The sequence below is a fragment of the Danio rerio genome, chromosome 11 (assembly GCF_052040795.2).
Source record: "Danio rerio strain M-AB ecotype USA chromosome 11, GRCz13ab, whole genome shotgun sequence".
Lineage (NCBI taxonomy): Eukaryota > Metazoa > Chordata > Actinopteri > Cypriniformes > Danionidae > Danio > Danio rerio.
Window position 1 is genome coordinate 34,769,326 of NC_141031.1, and position 16,214 is coordinate 34,785,539.

At 34.2% G+C, this 16,214-nt stretch overlaps 1 protein-coding gene and 1 long non-coding RNA gene across 6 annotated transcripts in view; one reads left to right on the plus strand and one right to left on the minus strand.

The window, feature by feature from the left end:
• The window catches only part of LOC137496713 (uncharacterized), a 473,958-nt gene that overhangs the window by 420,608 nt on the left and 37,136 nt on the right, over positions 1-16,214 (minus strand). The window lies entirely within an intron of this gene.
• Positions 1-16,214, plus strand: part of diaph3 (diaphanous-related formin 3) — a 478,885-nt gene that overhangs the window by 284,711 nt on the left and 177,960 nt on the right. For all 5 annotated transcript variants that reach the window (XM_087272225.1, XM_087272219.1, XM_087272221.1 and 2 more), the window contains 2 exon segments: positions 6,468-6,707; positions 14,733-14,862. In XM_087272225.1, coding sequence (XP_087128351.1) covers positions 6,468-6,707; positions 14,733-14,862 — 370 coding nt within the window.

Consider the following 16,214-nt stretch of genomic DNA (forward strand, 5'->3'; position numbering starts at 1 on the left):
ATCTCATGTTATAGCACATAATTCGATTAATGTCATTGTGTCACCACACTATCCATGTTTCCTCTGGAGTTTCATGCAATTTTGGATGTTTAATTTTTAATTTGTCTCCTTTAACTGCAGTTTGGCACGCCATGTGTGTATAGACCAGGGGTGCCCAAACTTTTGGGCAATGGGCCGAAGGTTGATATACCAAACTGCATTATGTTAAAGTTGCCATAGATAATTTATAATATTTAACAATAACTTGAAATCGTTGCTTTATATGAACTAATGCAGAATTAAAAAAAAATTTATGACAGTAAAATCAAAAGCAATCTTATTTATAACAGAATGGAGTTCAATGCCGAATACACGAGTCAAGTTGCACCTGTTTTTGCCTTCATTTGATGTCGAACTGATGTCTTCTGCATTGTTGTGGCAACATCTAATTGAACATTGCATTTTAGTTTTTTTTTTTTTTTTTTTTGTGTAGCTCAGCAATAAAACAATTAAAAAAAGGTTATGCTATATTAGAAATGACGATCTCAGTTAAAGGCATCCGCCCACAACTCTCCCATCACTCTCTTCTCAGAAAGGATGGTGGGCAAAATCAAAGATTATCATGGGCCAACTTTGGCCTGTGGGCCCTAGTTTGGGCATCTCTGGTATATACTATCCTGTCGCAAAATTCTGCGAAAATCCTACATGGCAGTAATAGCTTGATAAAGATGTTTGCATGTCTGTACTCAGGGTGTCAGCGGGGTCTTAAAAACTATTAAAAACTGATAAACCAATTTAGAGAAATTTAAGGCCCTTAAAGTATTAAAACATCTTAAATGCTATTTTGAAAGGTATTACATTTTATATCATTTTTGAATATGCAATGTAAGGCTGTATGCTAAAGTTTGCCTGAATTAAATCTGCGAATATCAGGATGCTGTGTAGTTTATGAAATCAATGAAATTCTCCCAGATTTGACATCATGCTGCTTTGTTTACTGCAGTAATCAAGGCAACACTGTTATTTCTGCAGTTCTATAGGCCTATACCTACTGAATTAGCTAGATTTAGTACATTTTATTTAGTATATGAATAATATTTTAGTTTCTTACATTAATATTTAGTAAGTATACTGCAAGTTACAATCTTGCCAGTGTTTCCTTAAAACCTAAAGTGGTTTTAAGGTCTTAAAATGTATGGAAAGAGTAAAGCCACTAAAATAATTACAGTCTACATGTCTTAATTCCATTTCTGTTTAGTTCGATTATGGCTTAGTCAGATTGAGGTAATCAAAAATAGCTGTTTACATGGTAGACTCTTAAACAGAGTATTGTCTTAACCACATTTAAGTTGGAGTATTGATGTCCATGTAAACATCCTCAGTGTTTTGTTTCGTGGCACTTTTGTTTTCAGCATTAATATTTATGACCACCAGTTTATTAATGTCTACTGATTTATGTCTGGAAACTTGCTATCACATGAATACATTAACCATTTTTAAATTGTTTATTATATTAATATATTACAGTATCCCTTAATCAAATCAAACAAATACAGTCTCTTTATTGCCTTTTTTTGCTATCCAATTTATTCCTATTCAGGCCATTGAATCCCTTTTCTGGTATATCCTTAATCACTCTGCCTTTTGTCCAAAGTGTTTAACTCGTCTAGCTTAAACAAAAAGTGAAAGAAATAATAAAATAAACAAATAATAATAAAATAAATGAGTTAATGAGATATGAAATGGTTGTTTATGAACTGTCAGTTTGATTGTTGAACTAAATAAATACATTTTATATTTTAACAATGTGACTAGGTAAACAGGTTTTGAAGTCCACAAAGCCAGAGTTGTCTGTAGTTAAAGAAACACCCACAAATACATAGCTGCTTTTGTTCAGAAATAATGTGTTACTTTGAACTAGACTGCGAAAAGGCACCCAGCACTGATCAAAGAGAATATTTGCTACTGAAGATGCCATTCTAATTGAGGTGTGAAATGTCTAGACAACATAATGTCTAAATTGACCCTGTTTAGTGTCTTTATTTTTCTGGTGTTGTTGTATACAGTTTATCAGTGCATCGCTTATTCTAAAGAAGAAAACAAAAGTAGCTGTTTGTTCTTAAAATAATATGTATTTTTTTCTCATTCTACTTGGATGATAATAATAATAATAATTATTCAATCTGAGGTACAACTAAGCATAGGAATGGGGGGGGGGGGAATGTGTTTTTCTATGTTATATGGTTGTTTTTGTCAAATAGCTGGCCCAAATTGCACAGTAATAGGGGTTAGAAAGTGGATTAAAAATATCACGGTAAGTTTGTGAGTGACAATTCCTTGATGTCAGAGAATAATGACCAGACTGGTTTAGCTGATAGTAAGGAACACCATATTGATGCACACATATTTATTAATACTTATTAATACTGGGGTCTGTAGAGGAGCATCTCTGAACACAGCAAATCAAACCTTGAAGCAGATGAGCTACAGCAGCAGCATGCCATGTATCAGTGGTTTAGGCTGGTGGTGTTTGTGTTGGCCTGGTGATTATTTACTTGCTAAGCACAGTTTCAACACCAAAGCCTTCCTATGGTTTGTTGGTGACCATGTCCATCCCTTTATGACCACTGTAGGATCTGAGACCTGATCAGTGTTCTACTGCCAGCAGGGTAAAAAAATGTCACAAAGCTCAAATAATCTCAGATTGGTCTCTTAAACGTAACTATGAGCTAGTTCTACTCAAACTGACTCCACAGCCACCAGATTTCACTTCAATAGAGCAACTTTGGGGTGTGGTGGAACGGGAGATTTGCATCATGAAGGTGCAGCTTACAAATCTGCAGCAACTGTGTGATGCTGTTATGTAAATATAGACCAAAATGTTTTTTCCACAACATTGGTAAATCTTGAAGAATTGACCCTTTGCATAATGTGATGATGCATTTAATTGTCATCAGCATTTTAAATCCTTGAAAGTTTTTAATATTTTGATAAAAAAAAAAGTAGCTATACTTTGTATTACATACTTGCATTAAAAAAAATTCATTAATTAATTTTCTTTTTGGCTTAGTTCCTTTATTAATCCGGGGTTGCCACAGCAGAATGAACCGTTATTTGCTTAAAAATAACAAAAGAGAAATAATGATAATTACTGTTTCCAATCCAGAGTCTATTCTATGGGCGGAACAGTAAATTTGACATTACCCCCCCACTTTGAACATACCCTCAAAATTACCTGCAATTTTCTGGAAATTAATCATGTGTGAACAGGCCCTTTTTGAAAATACCGGTAAATTTGTTCTGACAATTTTCTAGAAAAAGAAGTTGCAACATTACCGGTAATTTCCTGGAATGCTGCTCTGTGGGAATGCTGAAGGAAAATTGCTTGTTCATGTTCATGTTTAGAACATGCTGACGTAGATGTCTACTCTGACCAATCAAACGAATTCACATCAAAGCTGTTTATGAAAATAAACAGACACATTTAGCTGCTACTTGTTAGTCATATAATGTTCCTTATTTGTGCCAACTTTGGGAAAAATTATTGATAACATGCTTATGAATAATAAACCGCTGTGAGTGTACCTACTTGACGTGCGTGCATGTGAAGAAGCGTTCCTGTGAGATCTGAGTAGCCTACAACACCGGGAGTCTTTTGTTTTAAAATGGATCTCACAAGCTGCAGCACAAACTCAAACGTACATCTCAGTATGTGAAAGTGTATCTCCATATCTTTTTATCAATGTTGTTCACGATATCCATTATTTGGTCCATCTCTGGGACAAAAGCAACTGCATGAATGCTAAAGTTTTAAATAAAAGTGAAAGCATCAAGAAAAACACTGACCCCCTTCATGTTTAGAGCTCATTTTCGGTTAATGACGTCAGAACTTACCGGTATTTTGAAATAGATCTGTGAATGGCCCTTTCCGGGAAAATTCTGGTACATTCTTGCCTGTGTGAACAGCACATATTAGAATTTACAGATAAAGTCATTCCTCAAATTTTCCAGATATTTACCGGTATCACTGTGTGAAAGGGGTGATTTCCTTTTCATTTCCTGATGCCGTTACCAGTCTCACACAAATATATATATATATTTTTTTAAACTCATGAAAACACTATCATTGAGTTTTTTTTTATTGTTTGAGCAAACAGGAATGGGGAAAAAATAAATAAATAAACTGCTTTTTAAGATTACCCAAATATGATGATTTCTGCTGCTAAGAAACTCAGAAATCTGGATCCATTAAGGCAGTGTTTCTCAACCCTGTTCCTGAAGGTACACCAACAGTACACATTTTCAACCTCTCTCCAATCAACCACACCTGAATCAACTCATCAGAACAATAGAAGAGACTTCAAAACCTGAAATGAAGGGGTCAGATAAGGGAGGCATCCAAAATATATACTGTTGGTGTGTTTCCATGAGCAGGGTTAGGAAATACTGCATTTAGGCAGTTGAAGCAAAAGTGTACCCAAAAAAAAAAAAGACTGGCAAGTGTATGTTTATCTGCCATTCTCTCGACTAGACACTTTGATGAATAATTACTTGTATGTGGTGATTGTGGGCATCATTTCTGAGGGGAGAGTGTACACATCCTCATCAATTTTTTAAAGTTGGGAGAGGTTTGATTCAGAGTCTGTTTTATTGCAGATTAGCTCTGTCTGACACACAGAAGATGGCTGCTAAAAGTGTGCTGAATATTTAAGCACATAAATTAGGCATTTCACTTTGCCCTATTTTCTTTTTCTCGTCTTATTTCCCCCTTTCCATCAGCTCCTTTGTTTCAGTTTGGATTTGTTGTGCTTTTAGTTTTTTTTTTTTTTTTTTGGTCTCGGATGATGAAATGCTCCCTGGATTTATTTTTACACACATGCAGACTGATTGCACTGTGCGTGCAAGTACGCGAGATGATATCTGATTATGGAAAACAACTCTAGACATATTAATCACATCTCGGTATTGGAGTATCTTAATTACACCCTTAATTTGTGATAACTAATTGGCTTTTATGGGGCAAATTGTGTCGTCCTCAACCCTCCCTCCCAACACTTAAATACACACTACATACACATAGACACATATTTGCATGCAGGCTTTGGATTACATTTACACTTGCTGTTGTACTCATTATTGAAAAGCAATTTGACATGAATGAAAACATTTTAAATTGAACCGTTTATCTGATGCTGTCAGCAGTTTTGCAAGACAAGTGTGACATAATAATATGTGCTTTGCACTTTTACTATATGCAATTCTTGCCTTATTCTTGTAGTCTTAATGTACAATTAAATGGTAAATAAAAATAGTAAGAAAATCAAAGCCTACTTTAAATTTTTTATTTGCAATAAAAAAAATCTTCCATATATTTATGCACTGTAAAGCAGCAGGACTGCAAATATACAGAGGGGTAAATAAGTATTGAACACAGCATGTTTTTTTTCCTGCAAATATTATTTCTAAAGGACCTGTTAACATGGAATTGAACCATATTTGGGTAAAAACCCAAAGAACATAAGCATAGAAATAACAAATACCCCAAAAAATAATAACAATGTAATGACAAAAGGAGAAAGTACTACTGAAATGTATTTAATACTTTATATCAGGGGTCACCAATCTCGGTCCTGGAGGGCCGGTGTCCCTGCAGGGTTTAGCTCCAACTTGCCTCAACACACCTGCCTGGATGTTTTAAGTATACCTAGTAAGACCTTGATTAGCTTGTTCAGGTGTGTTTGATTAGGGTTGGAGCTAAACTCTGCAGGACACCGGCCCTCCAGGAACAAGTTTGGTGACCACTGCTTTATATAAAAGACTTTTATGGTGATGGCAGCTTCAAGTCACATGAATTGCTCAGGTGTGATAGTATTTTTTCACAGACTTCAACAGTGGAATAATCTTGATGGTTCTGTGGATCTCGTCTATCAAATCTGATCTTCATTTTTTTTGTATTCTCTATTGAATTCAAGTCAGGTGATTGGCTAGGCCATTCTACAGCTTGATTTTCTTTCTCTGTAACCTGTTGAGAGTTTCATTGGTTGTGTTTTGGATCATTGTCTAGCTGAAATATCCACCCTTATTTCATCTATATCGTTCTGATAATGTAGATGTTGGACTGAAGCAGCTAATATTTACTTACAAAGATGAAGGGCAGATGATTGCTGAAGAACTACTGAGAGATTTCAGTTGCTGTCTCAGCTTTCCCTACCTCATTTTATTACACTTAATTTGTACAGTAGTTGGCTTTGTTTTCTTTGCATATCGGTATTTCTTTGGTTGTTACCAACATCCAGTGAAAAGTCAACGACACCTTTGGAAATATGTTTCTGAGAAAGAAATTCAATACTTATTTCTCCTAGCGTACTTGTTTAACTCGACAACAAATAATGCATGCACAATTTTATTTACTGGTGTCATTGTTAGATTTTATATCACAAACAAACATTTTGAAATTTCTGCTTCTTTTCACCTTTGTTGTCTTTTAGATGAGTAGTGTGAAACGTCTGAGACCCAGGCTCAACTCCATCCTGTTCAAGCTGCAGTTTGAGGAGCAGGTCAATCATTTGCGTCCAGACATCATGGCGGTGAACGCAGCCTGCGATGAGGTGAGGAAAAGCAAATCCTTCAGCCGGCTCCTGGAGCTCATTCTGCTCACGGGGAACTTTATGAACGCCGGATCAAGGAACGCCCAGTCTTTCGGCTACAACCTCAGCTCACTCTGCAAGGTTCGTACATGGTGAAAGAGTTTGTATTTGAGTCACAGCAGCCGTTTGTGCTTCATATCCAGGCCCACACAGACACACTTTTGTCTCTATTTTCTGTACACAAAGTACTCCAATGTATTAAAATTTTGTCAAATATGTTAAACGCCGCTCTTTGTGGCTGAAAGCATTGTCAGATGCAAGCCTACGCATTTCTAAAACTACTGCTTTCAAACCACTGAATCAAACGCATGAAATCTAGAGGCTGGTTCTGGTTTCCTAGAGACATATTAAATGTAGTCTATGAGAACTTCCAACTGCGTTATAATTTCATCCAGCCTTAAAGTCATTTATGTGTTCTGCCTTCTCATTTTTTGTGAATTATTTGCTTCTGCTTATCGTTTTATTCCTGAACCATGGGCATTTTCCATCAAACCTACTCCTCCTGCTTTCTGTTTTTGGGAAGAAGCCGATAAGATGATAATTTATGTTCGTCTGAAGTTTGTAAAGGAGCCAAAGCTGAGTCACCATCAGACTGGAGCGTCCGGCTGCTGCTTGTGCGTCCTTCACTCGCCTCCCGCAAATTTCCCGTTACCTTGACCCCTATCGGTCGGCCCATCTAAAGTGGCTCTCACTGGAGACGCCTGCCGTTGGAGAAGATCTCATTTGATTTAACACTATCAAGCACTCAAGACCACAATAGTCGTATCTTCTGGCATCTATCAAAGTGCAGAGACCAAAAACCACTTTGTGGCTTCTTCTTCTGTTTTCTGAGATAAGTCTCGGAGTAATGACGTAATGCAGACATATATGAGCTTGTCGGTAAGAGGACAGTGTTTATTTTCCATTTAGTCAGGTTTGCTAATGTAATGCTAATGGGTTATATCTGTATCCTATTGCACACAGAACACCTTAGCAGTAGACAAAGAATGATGTAGGGCTGGAACAGTACACACACACTCACAAAAAACATATATTGGATAGGAAGAAATGCAAAACTTAAAATCGTAATTTACATTAGTGAATAGCAACAGATCAAATCAATCTTAAAAAAAAAAACAAAAAAAAAACGACTGCTTAATTTAACTAAAAAGTAAATATATTGAAATTATTTTTGTGAATAAAATGATTATTAAATGTATTAAATAAAAACATAACCTTTTTATTGTTAAAATATATACAATGTGAACAGATCTAAATATAATTCAGTCATTTGAAAAAAAATGTGGCAATTTATTAAACATTTGCTGCATGAATCCAATAATATGCTATACATATCAGTCAAAGTTGTGTAAAATACAAAATTACAGTGCCTTCGGATATTTATTACAGCATCACTAGTGTTCATCAGCAAAGATGTGTTTGTCAGGACAGTGTTGCGGCTCTCATTACTGACTGAAATAGACTGAACAACTAAGCATCATAGTTGAGAAATCAAGCAATAATAAATGATTAGAAGCTCTGTTAGAAGCTCAGACACACTCACAGATCTGTCATATAATGTAGAATAAGCTTAACTTTCTCTGTGATTTCAATCATACAGACAAAAGTAAACAGTGGCTAGTTTGCTGTATGTATGGTGCATTCAAATAAAAGAAACAGAGGAATAACAATGAATAAAAGAGCTATACAGATGTAGTGTGCCTCTTAATATGTCCATGTAGGATTTGAACTTTGTTCTGTGTGTAAAAAAAGTTTGGCATTCAATATTGTTCGGTAAACGTGCACTGAACCAAAAGTCCTGTGGTCAGGGTTCAAAAGTTCATGGAAAACCTTGAAAAGTCATGGAATTTTGAATATAGGTTAGTTGTCTACTTCTTTTCTGTCCTTTGCCAATATGCTCTCACATTATTAGTACTGTGTAAGCTTTATCTAAATTAATTTTACATTGATATAAGATACATGCAAGCAAAATAGATTGTTGCATGTTTTATGATAATGCTGTAATACATTTGAACGTTTATTGTTTTTCTTATTATATACCTTGCATACATAGACATTACATGAAACATTAGGTCATGAAAATTTACGTGAAAGTACTATAAAATTCATGGAATTTTAGTAGTAAAAATCTGTATGAACCCTGTGTACTGAAACAATTTGATACAAATATGTGAGTCTTTCAACCTTTAACATCTTTTTTTCATATTTTTTTTTTTATTAAGCATAAAGCAGGGGTGCTCAATCCTGTTCCTGGAGATCTACCTTCCTGCAGATTTCAGTTGCAACCCTTATCAAACACAACTGTCTGTAATTATCAAGTGGATGTCAGGTCCTAATAATTCGTTCAGGTGGGTTTGATCAGGGTAGGAGCTAAACTGTACAGAAAGGTAGATCTCCAGGAACAGGATTGAGCACCCGTGGCATAAAGGAACAATTTTATAGCAAGTGTGTTTTTGTGCTTAAGATTGTCATATATATTTGACACAAAAATTTTTACCTTAAGGTTTGATTCACTTAATCATTAATTAAACTCATTGGTTAAAAGGAATTGTTCAAAATCACTCATTCATTTGCACAGCAAGTGACTTATTTTACAAATGGGTCACTTATGTTCAAATGATTGGTTAAGAACATAATTCATGAACAAATACATGTTTTTTTTTGTGTGTGTGTGTGTACTGTTTCATCCTTACATCATTCTACGGTTGTGTTTTCAAAATAAAAGTCCCACATACTTTGTAAGTTCAATATGGGGGAACACGATCATTGTTTTCTTGCTAAAAAACATTACTGCTTATCAACCACAGCCTGAGGCGTGCATATTAATAATTCAAGAGCTGCACACGAGTCGTATTCTCTTGATGATGTGGCTGCTCGTCAGGACTGGATGAATGACCTAAAGTAGGCATAGATGCAAATGTGGAAGGCATGCCCTGTGAGTCTCGTCACAGTTCATTTTGTCTTCTGATTTGTTTACCAGGGTTTTACAATCATGGAATTTACATGATAACAAGTAAACAATGATTTCTGAGGCTCACGGTATGTCCATTTCCATATACTAGTCTCTTGTTGTTCTACTATGCCTTGGTATATTCAGATCTTCATTATAAGGCACCTTTTAATTTGCTCGAAATCTTTCATAGTCACATGCAGGCATCTGTCTTTTCTGGCTAATTACAATCACAACTCAACATTGCAGATCCTGAGATGTGACTATTGCAGATTAGCACACTATGAAATCGATGCTGAAACGATATATTTTGCAGCCCTACAGCTAACATTCTGAGATTCATTATAGCTGCAGTCATGTTCATGATATTAACTATATCTTATACACAACTTCAGTCATAGTCGAACTGGATCTGATAGGCTTCATGCAGTGTTTTTTCTTTTTTTTTCTAAATATATTTTTGTTTGTTTTGTCAAAGTGAGTGACTTCTGCTCTCACATTATTAAAACAATTAAGATATGATGATCTATGATAAAGATTAGATAACACTACTATCTGCCCTAGCATTATGGTGGCTTGTCTAATGATAATGTTTTGGTGAAATAGTCAGATTTAGGTCTAGAGGGGCAGAAGGGAAGTATAATTAATTACACAGCAGTCATGGAGATTTATTTAGGTTTCCATGGTTACTCAACATTGGATTTTATATCGGGCTTGATCTGCCTCTCTCTTTCTTTCTTATTAGCCATCCATTTTATTCATTACGAATTTCAGTCCTTCTCCTCTCTGTGGTGCTAAAACTCCGAGAGCGGCCATCACTGTGCTTGTGACTCTCTCCGGGATAATGAAATGCCTTGCTGCTCATCATGTCGCCTAGAAGACCCGATAAAAGACCAAAGACTGTATGCGGACACGCTCTCATTCAGACTTTTTCTAATGAAATCACCCAAAAATGAAATGTCAGTCATTATTTGCTCGCCCATGTTGTGCCAAAATCAAATTACTTTCTTTTTTTTCCTGTGAAACTCGTAAGTCAAACATCTGAAGAACGTTCACTAAAATTTTTGCTACCATAACTCTCAGATAATAATGGGCAGAAGGTCTGAAAAGGAGTCCTTTATTTTGGCCCCCACTTCACACAGAGAAATTACTGTATATAATTTTAAGAGAACATAAATAGCGTAAATAGTCTGCTTTTAGGACATTTTTAATATATTGTTTTACATTTTCCATGCAAAGCAAGTCTCTTTTTAGTTTGAAATAATATTAGCATGACTTAATGATGACAGAATCTACATTTTATCTGTATCATCTTGTTTGTACTGTATTTATCATTATTTACCCTACCGTTCCAGATTGATAAGACAATTAAATGTTATTAAAATAAGTATGTAATAAATTCAAGACTGCATTTTATTGATCAAAAACAGAAAAAAGCTAATTATAGTGCATGCAAATGAGATATTGCTTAAAATAAAAGTTTTAATATTTTCAAAAAGTGCACTACTATCCTGTCTTCCAAAGACAAAAATTCTGCAGCCATTATTTCAGTTTCAGGGACTCATGATCCTTCAGAAGTCTTTCAGATATGCTGATTTGCTTCATAGCATGACTTATTTTATCATCTACTCTAATTATTAGATGTCATTATTATTTTATTTGTTTATTTATTTTTTTTTACTACATAGAACAGGGGTTCTCAAACCGTGGGTCATAGCAATATTACAGAGGGGCCCAGCAGGTGTAATTAATAGAAATACTATTGTTAATATATTAAAAAATGTATAGCTATAATTTGATGAATTAAGTAAAAACTGTTACCAACTTTTTTCACTATTTGATGTCCACTATTGGTTTAATAGCAACCCTTTAAAATGTTTTTTTTTTTTTTTTCTGAGCACTTGCTAGGGCTGCACAATATATCATTTCATAATCTATATTGAATAGTCACATCGCAAGATCTGCGTTGAGTTTTAATATAGTTCACCAGGAGCCACAGAACACGTGATTTGTTGAGTTTGCATGTGTTTTTAAGGCTTGTGACTGAGCATTTCAAGAGAGTTTAGAACATTTCATCACAAAAAAATTTGGAGGTGTAACAAAGATTTATTTTATATAACTATTTATACAGAATTGATACGATTTATGCAACAATTTATTTTTTTTTTAACTTAGAATTTTAGTCTTGTTTCTTGTCCAAATGTATATATTTCAGAGCAGAAACCAGATTATTTGACATGCTACATTGACATATAATTTAGCTTGTTTTAACGGGAAATAAACAAATAAAAACAAGCAATATTTTTAGTTGATCAAATAATTTTTCAGTATTTGGTCTAGAAACAGGACAAAGCAAAGAAAGAAAAGCATTTTTTTTTTTTGCATTGCGATTATTTCATTTTGTACCTAATCAGTGCTGCCGGATTGAGCGGTTTTTAATTTGATTGTGCAGGTAAAAAATGGCATTAGTGGGTTGACAATTTAGGTGGTTTTGAAACATGACTTTTGTTTGCATTTAATTCAACTAAACATAACTGTGTGCTCCTCCCTCAAGTTAGAAGAGACCAGTGCATAGTGCAAATTGTGTGGGCCCACCCGCAAGAGGAGGTGAAGGAAAGCTGTATCAAAAACTCCCCTTCGCATCACGCAGCACCTGCAGTTAAATTAACCTCAGTTTATTATGACACTTTTATCGATCATTTTCCTAAAATTGACAGGAAGAACAAACATAGATGCTTAGTCTGAAAAGCAGCACCTAATTATGTTCAAAACAATTTAAAAACACCAAATAAGACAAATGTATACCCCATTTTGAAAGTAAAACACTCCAATAGGTAGTGTAATCTACACAAAGTGTGTGGGTGAGAGGGGGCAGTGTTTCGATGGGATCTGGTTACGTTGTGGTTCTGTGACTGCTGGTACTGTATGGTTAAAAAATATGACAGTTAAAGTAACTAATTTAATTCCGATGTAAATAAATTAAAATTAAATGAAACATTAATCTAATATTTTGGGTGTTTTTTTGTGCGTTTTGTGGGTTTTGAACAGATACTGTATATCTGGCAACACTGTACCTAATTACTGTTAGACTAGAAAACACCAATTAGCTATTCAAGAGCTATTAAAACCATCTTTTCATATCACAATATTTATTGTGAAAAAAAAAAATCACAATATTAGATTTTTCCAATATGGTGCAACTCTAGCACATGCTGTCAATGAGTCCAGTGCACCAGTTCTCCTTCACTTTTGACTGCTTGTTAGACCTGAGAGCTGCACTTGCAGAACCTAATACAACAGGACAAGATTTGATAAGTGAATGATACTTTAAAATATCTGTTACTCCTGCAAAATGGATATATGCACAAATAAATAATTAAAAAGGGAAATAAATTAGTATTTAACCACACAATGTAGTTACAAGGACCCATTATTAAGGCTCTTTCACTTGGGAAGTAGCAAGTTATGGAATCGCCACATAAAGGTGCATGTTTCTCTCATAGTGCAAGCATTGTCGTGGTGCATGCGTTTCAGGTCAGACATGCCATCTAGTTGCACTCAATAAGGTCACATTTGTATTTGATCATTTCTAACAAAAATGTTGTGTGGGAGCGCAGCAGAACTTTAATAATGTGGAAAAAACTGCCCCACTCTAACAGAAGCCACTGACAGAGTTTCAAAGAAGATTGAAATACTCTCACTTCTCAACAATTTAATTGCTTAAAAAAATTAACAATAATGGCGGCAGACACTTGTGTACTCTATAAGGAACTTGTGATGTGTATTATTAAATCTTCAGCTTATGTATGTTTCATGTCAGCACTCAAACCGATCTTAATATCCACTTAAGGGTCTCGTCCATCAGAGCTAATGGAGGGATCCATCCTCACTTTGGGGAGAGAGAGAGACTACATCTCTTACATCTGCACAGAGCAATACCGTCCCTGATGGGCAGGAGTAACAAAGAAAGTGTGTCGTTTTCTGCCTTTCAAGTTCCTCGCCTGAGGGCCCGTCCTGATGTTCTCTCTCTGCCTCTGTTGATCTGATAGTTTGTTTGTTTGTGTTTATTCTGAATTTAACCTGTCAGTATCGTCGTCTTTTGCTCACAGTGGGTTTATCCAGCATATTTATTTGTCAAAAGATTTGAAAGCCGTTCTCTTTGAACGTGTGACTCTCACGTCACTGCTTGATCTCATCAGCGGAGGATGGTTCACTGTGTCAGAGACGTCAGACTCCTGAATGTTGTTGATTTTATTTATTTATTTAATTCTTTTTCTATCGAGAACCAATACTCAAGATACTTTCAAAGACATCAACGGACTCGGACTGCAGGATCTGAATGGATATTTTTAGGATTCTTTGTTCCTGTGTCATTTTCATACTACTTAGATGAAATGTGCGAAAGCAATTCGTAGATCCTGACTACTTTTTCCGTCGTTTTTTTTGAGAAGACTTTTCAGGCAGAGAAACAAATCTCATTTCGTCCCCCTCCATCCGTCTAACGCTTCACATGGCTTCCAAATGTTCTGACACTGCAATTATCCAGTTGAACCCAAGTGTGTATATCCCGCACAAAGCTTCTGTCAGAACACATACATTTAAAAGAATTGGCCGAGTGCGAGATAGTGGTGAGTACTAAAATGGGCTAGATGGAAAGTCGATTTCTCCAATTTTCGTCTCTCATTTCATGAGGGCCTGTTTGTAGCTCTGTTTTTCCTTTATCTCCATCTCTCATTCACTCTTCGTGATAATCAAGCATCCTAAATCGTCATGCTGCACCACCCAGAAAAGCTTAATAATGTTTGCACTATATGCGTTAATCAAATGCTTTTTGCACTGGCTTTTACAAAGGCCTGTATTTGTCTGCCACGATGATAATCATAACTGACAATGAAAATGTCTTGCTTTTCTAGTCCGGCGGCGATTTCAGTGTACTATCAAATTAACTTGTCAGACGTGAAGGCGGCAGGCACTGATGGTTTTCTTCAAGATTCTCTTGATTTTGCTCTATTTCTCTAATGTTCTGAACATCCAAATATTTGCATTCTTATATATACTTTTTTCCTATTCTGATTTATTATTGATGTCACATTAAACAATTGAATTTCTCCTTCTCTTCTTTCTTTTTATCTTTCAATCTTCTATTTTGCTCCCAGCTGAAGGACACTAAATCGACTGATCAGAAGTCCACCCTTCTGCACTTCCTGGCAGAGATCTGCGAAGAAAAATTCCCAGAAGTGCTGAAGTTTGTGGATGATCTGCAGCATGTGGACCGGGCCAGTCGAGGTATTGAAGCAATTACAAACTCAAAACCAGCATTAGCCAACTTTAAAACATTTTATTTTTATTTTTATTTTATTTTTATTTTTATTTTTATTTTTATTTTTATTTTATTTTTTGTTTTGTTTTTATTTTTATTTTATTGTATTTCACTTTTTTATTTTATTTTACATTAATTTATTGGATTTTACTTTTTATTTTACTTAATTTTATTGGATTATACTTTTTATTTTACTTTTTTTATTTTACTGTAATTTTTATTTTACTTTATTTTACTTGAATATTTAACTTTATTTTACTTGAATATTTTATTTTTATTTTATTTTTTTATTTTACTTTACTTTTTTATTTAACTTTATTTTACTTGACTTATTTATTCACCTTTATTTTTACTTTACTTTTTTATTTTACTTTATTTTACTTGAATATTTTATTTTACTTTATTTTATTTTACTTTATTGTATTTTACTTTCATTTATTTACTTTATCTTATTTTACTTTACTTTTTTATTTTACTTTATTTTATTTTACTTTATTTTATTGTATTTTACTTCATTTTATTTGACTAAGTTTTACTTTTTTAGTTTACTTTATTTTACTTAATTTTATTGTATTTTACTCTATTGCATATGTAATAGGGCTGCACGATATTGGAAAAAAATAGCGATATTTTATTTTCTGCAAGAAATATTGCTATATGATTACAGGTTTACAAGAAGTTTTCTGCAGAGTCTAACAGTATTTAAGTACATAAATTGAATAATCACAATGCTTAAAAAAAATCTTACTTGGCTTTGTCTCTTTTCTAGTCCAAATATTTAAACATTTAAAATCAAATAATTTTTTTTTCCAACTTCAGAAGAAATAAGTCATCATAAGTTTTGACTGAAAATTTATGTTTTTCATTAAAACAAGCAAAATTATCAGCTAGTGGGGTAAATAAAATTAAATTGGTTTTGCTTTGAAATATAGATATTTTCACTAGAAACAAGACAAAAAAATCCAAATAAGAACCTTTTTTTTTTTTTTAGCAGAAATTGTATAAAATTCATATAAATACAGTATAATTATACACAATTCTGCAGCTCCCGGTCAACTATAATTAAGACTCAACATTACATATCTTGCGATGTGGCTATTTGCAGATGCACATACAGTATTTTGATACCCATGCTGAAACGATATATTGTGCAGCCCTAATATGTAATGTGATGTGCACGCTAATTCATATTTTCATTTTTTGTCAAAAAAATTGTTATTATTATTATTACAAGTGATGTTGTTATTATTACAGTTTTTGTATATGTTTTGTATATTTTAAAATTTGGTAATTAGTCTATTTTTATGTTTTATGTATT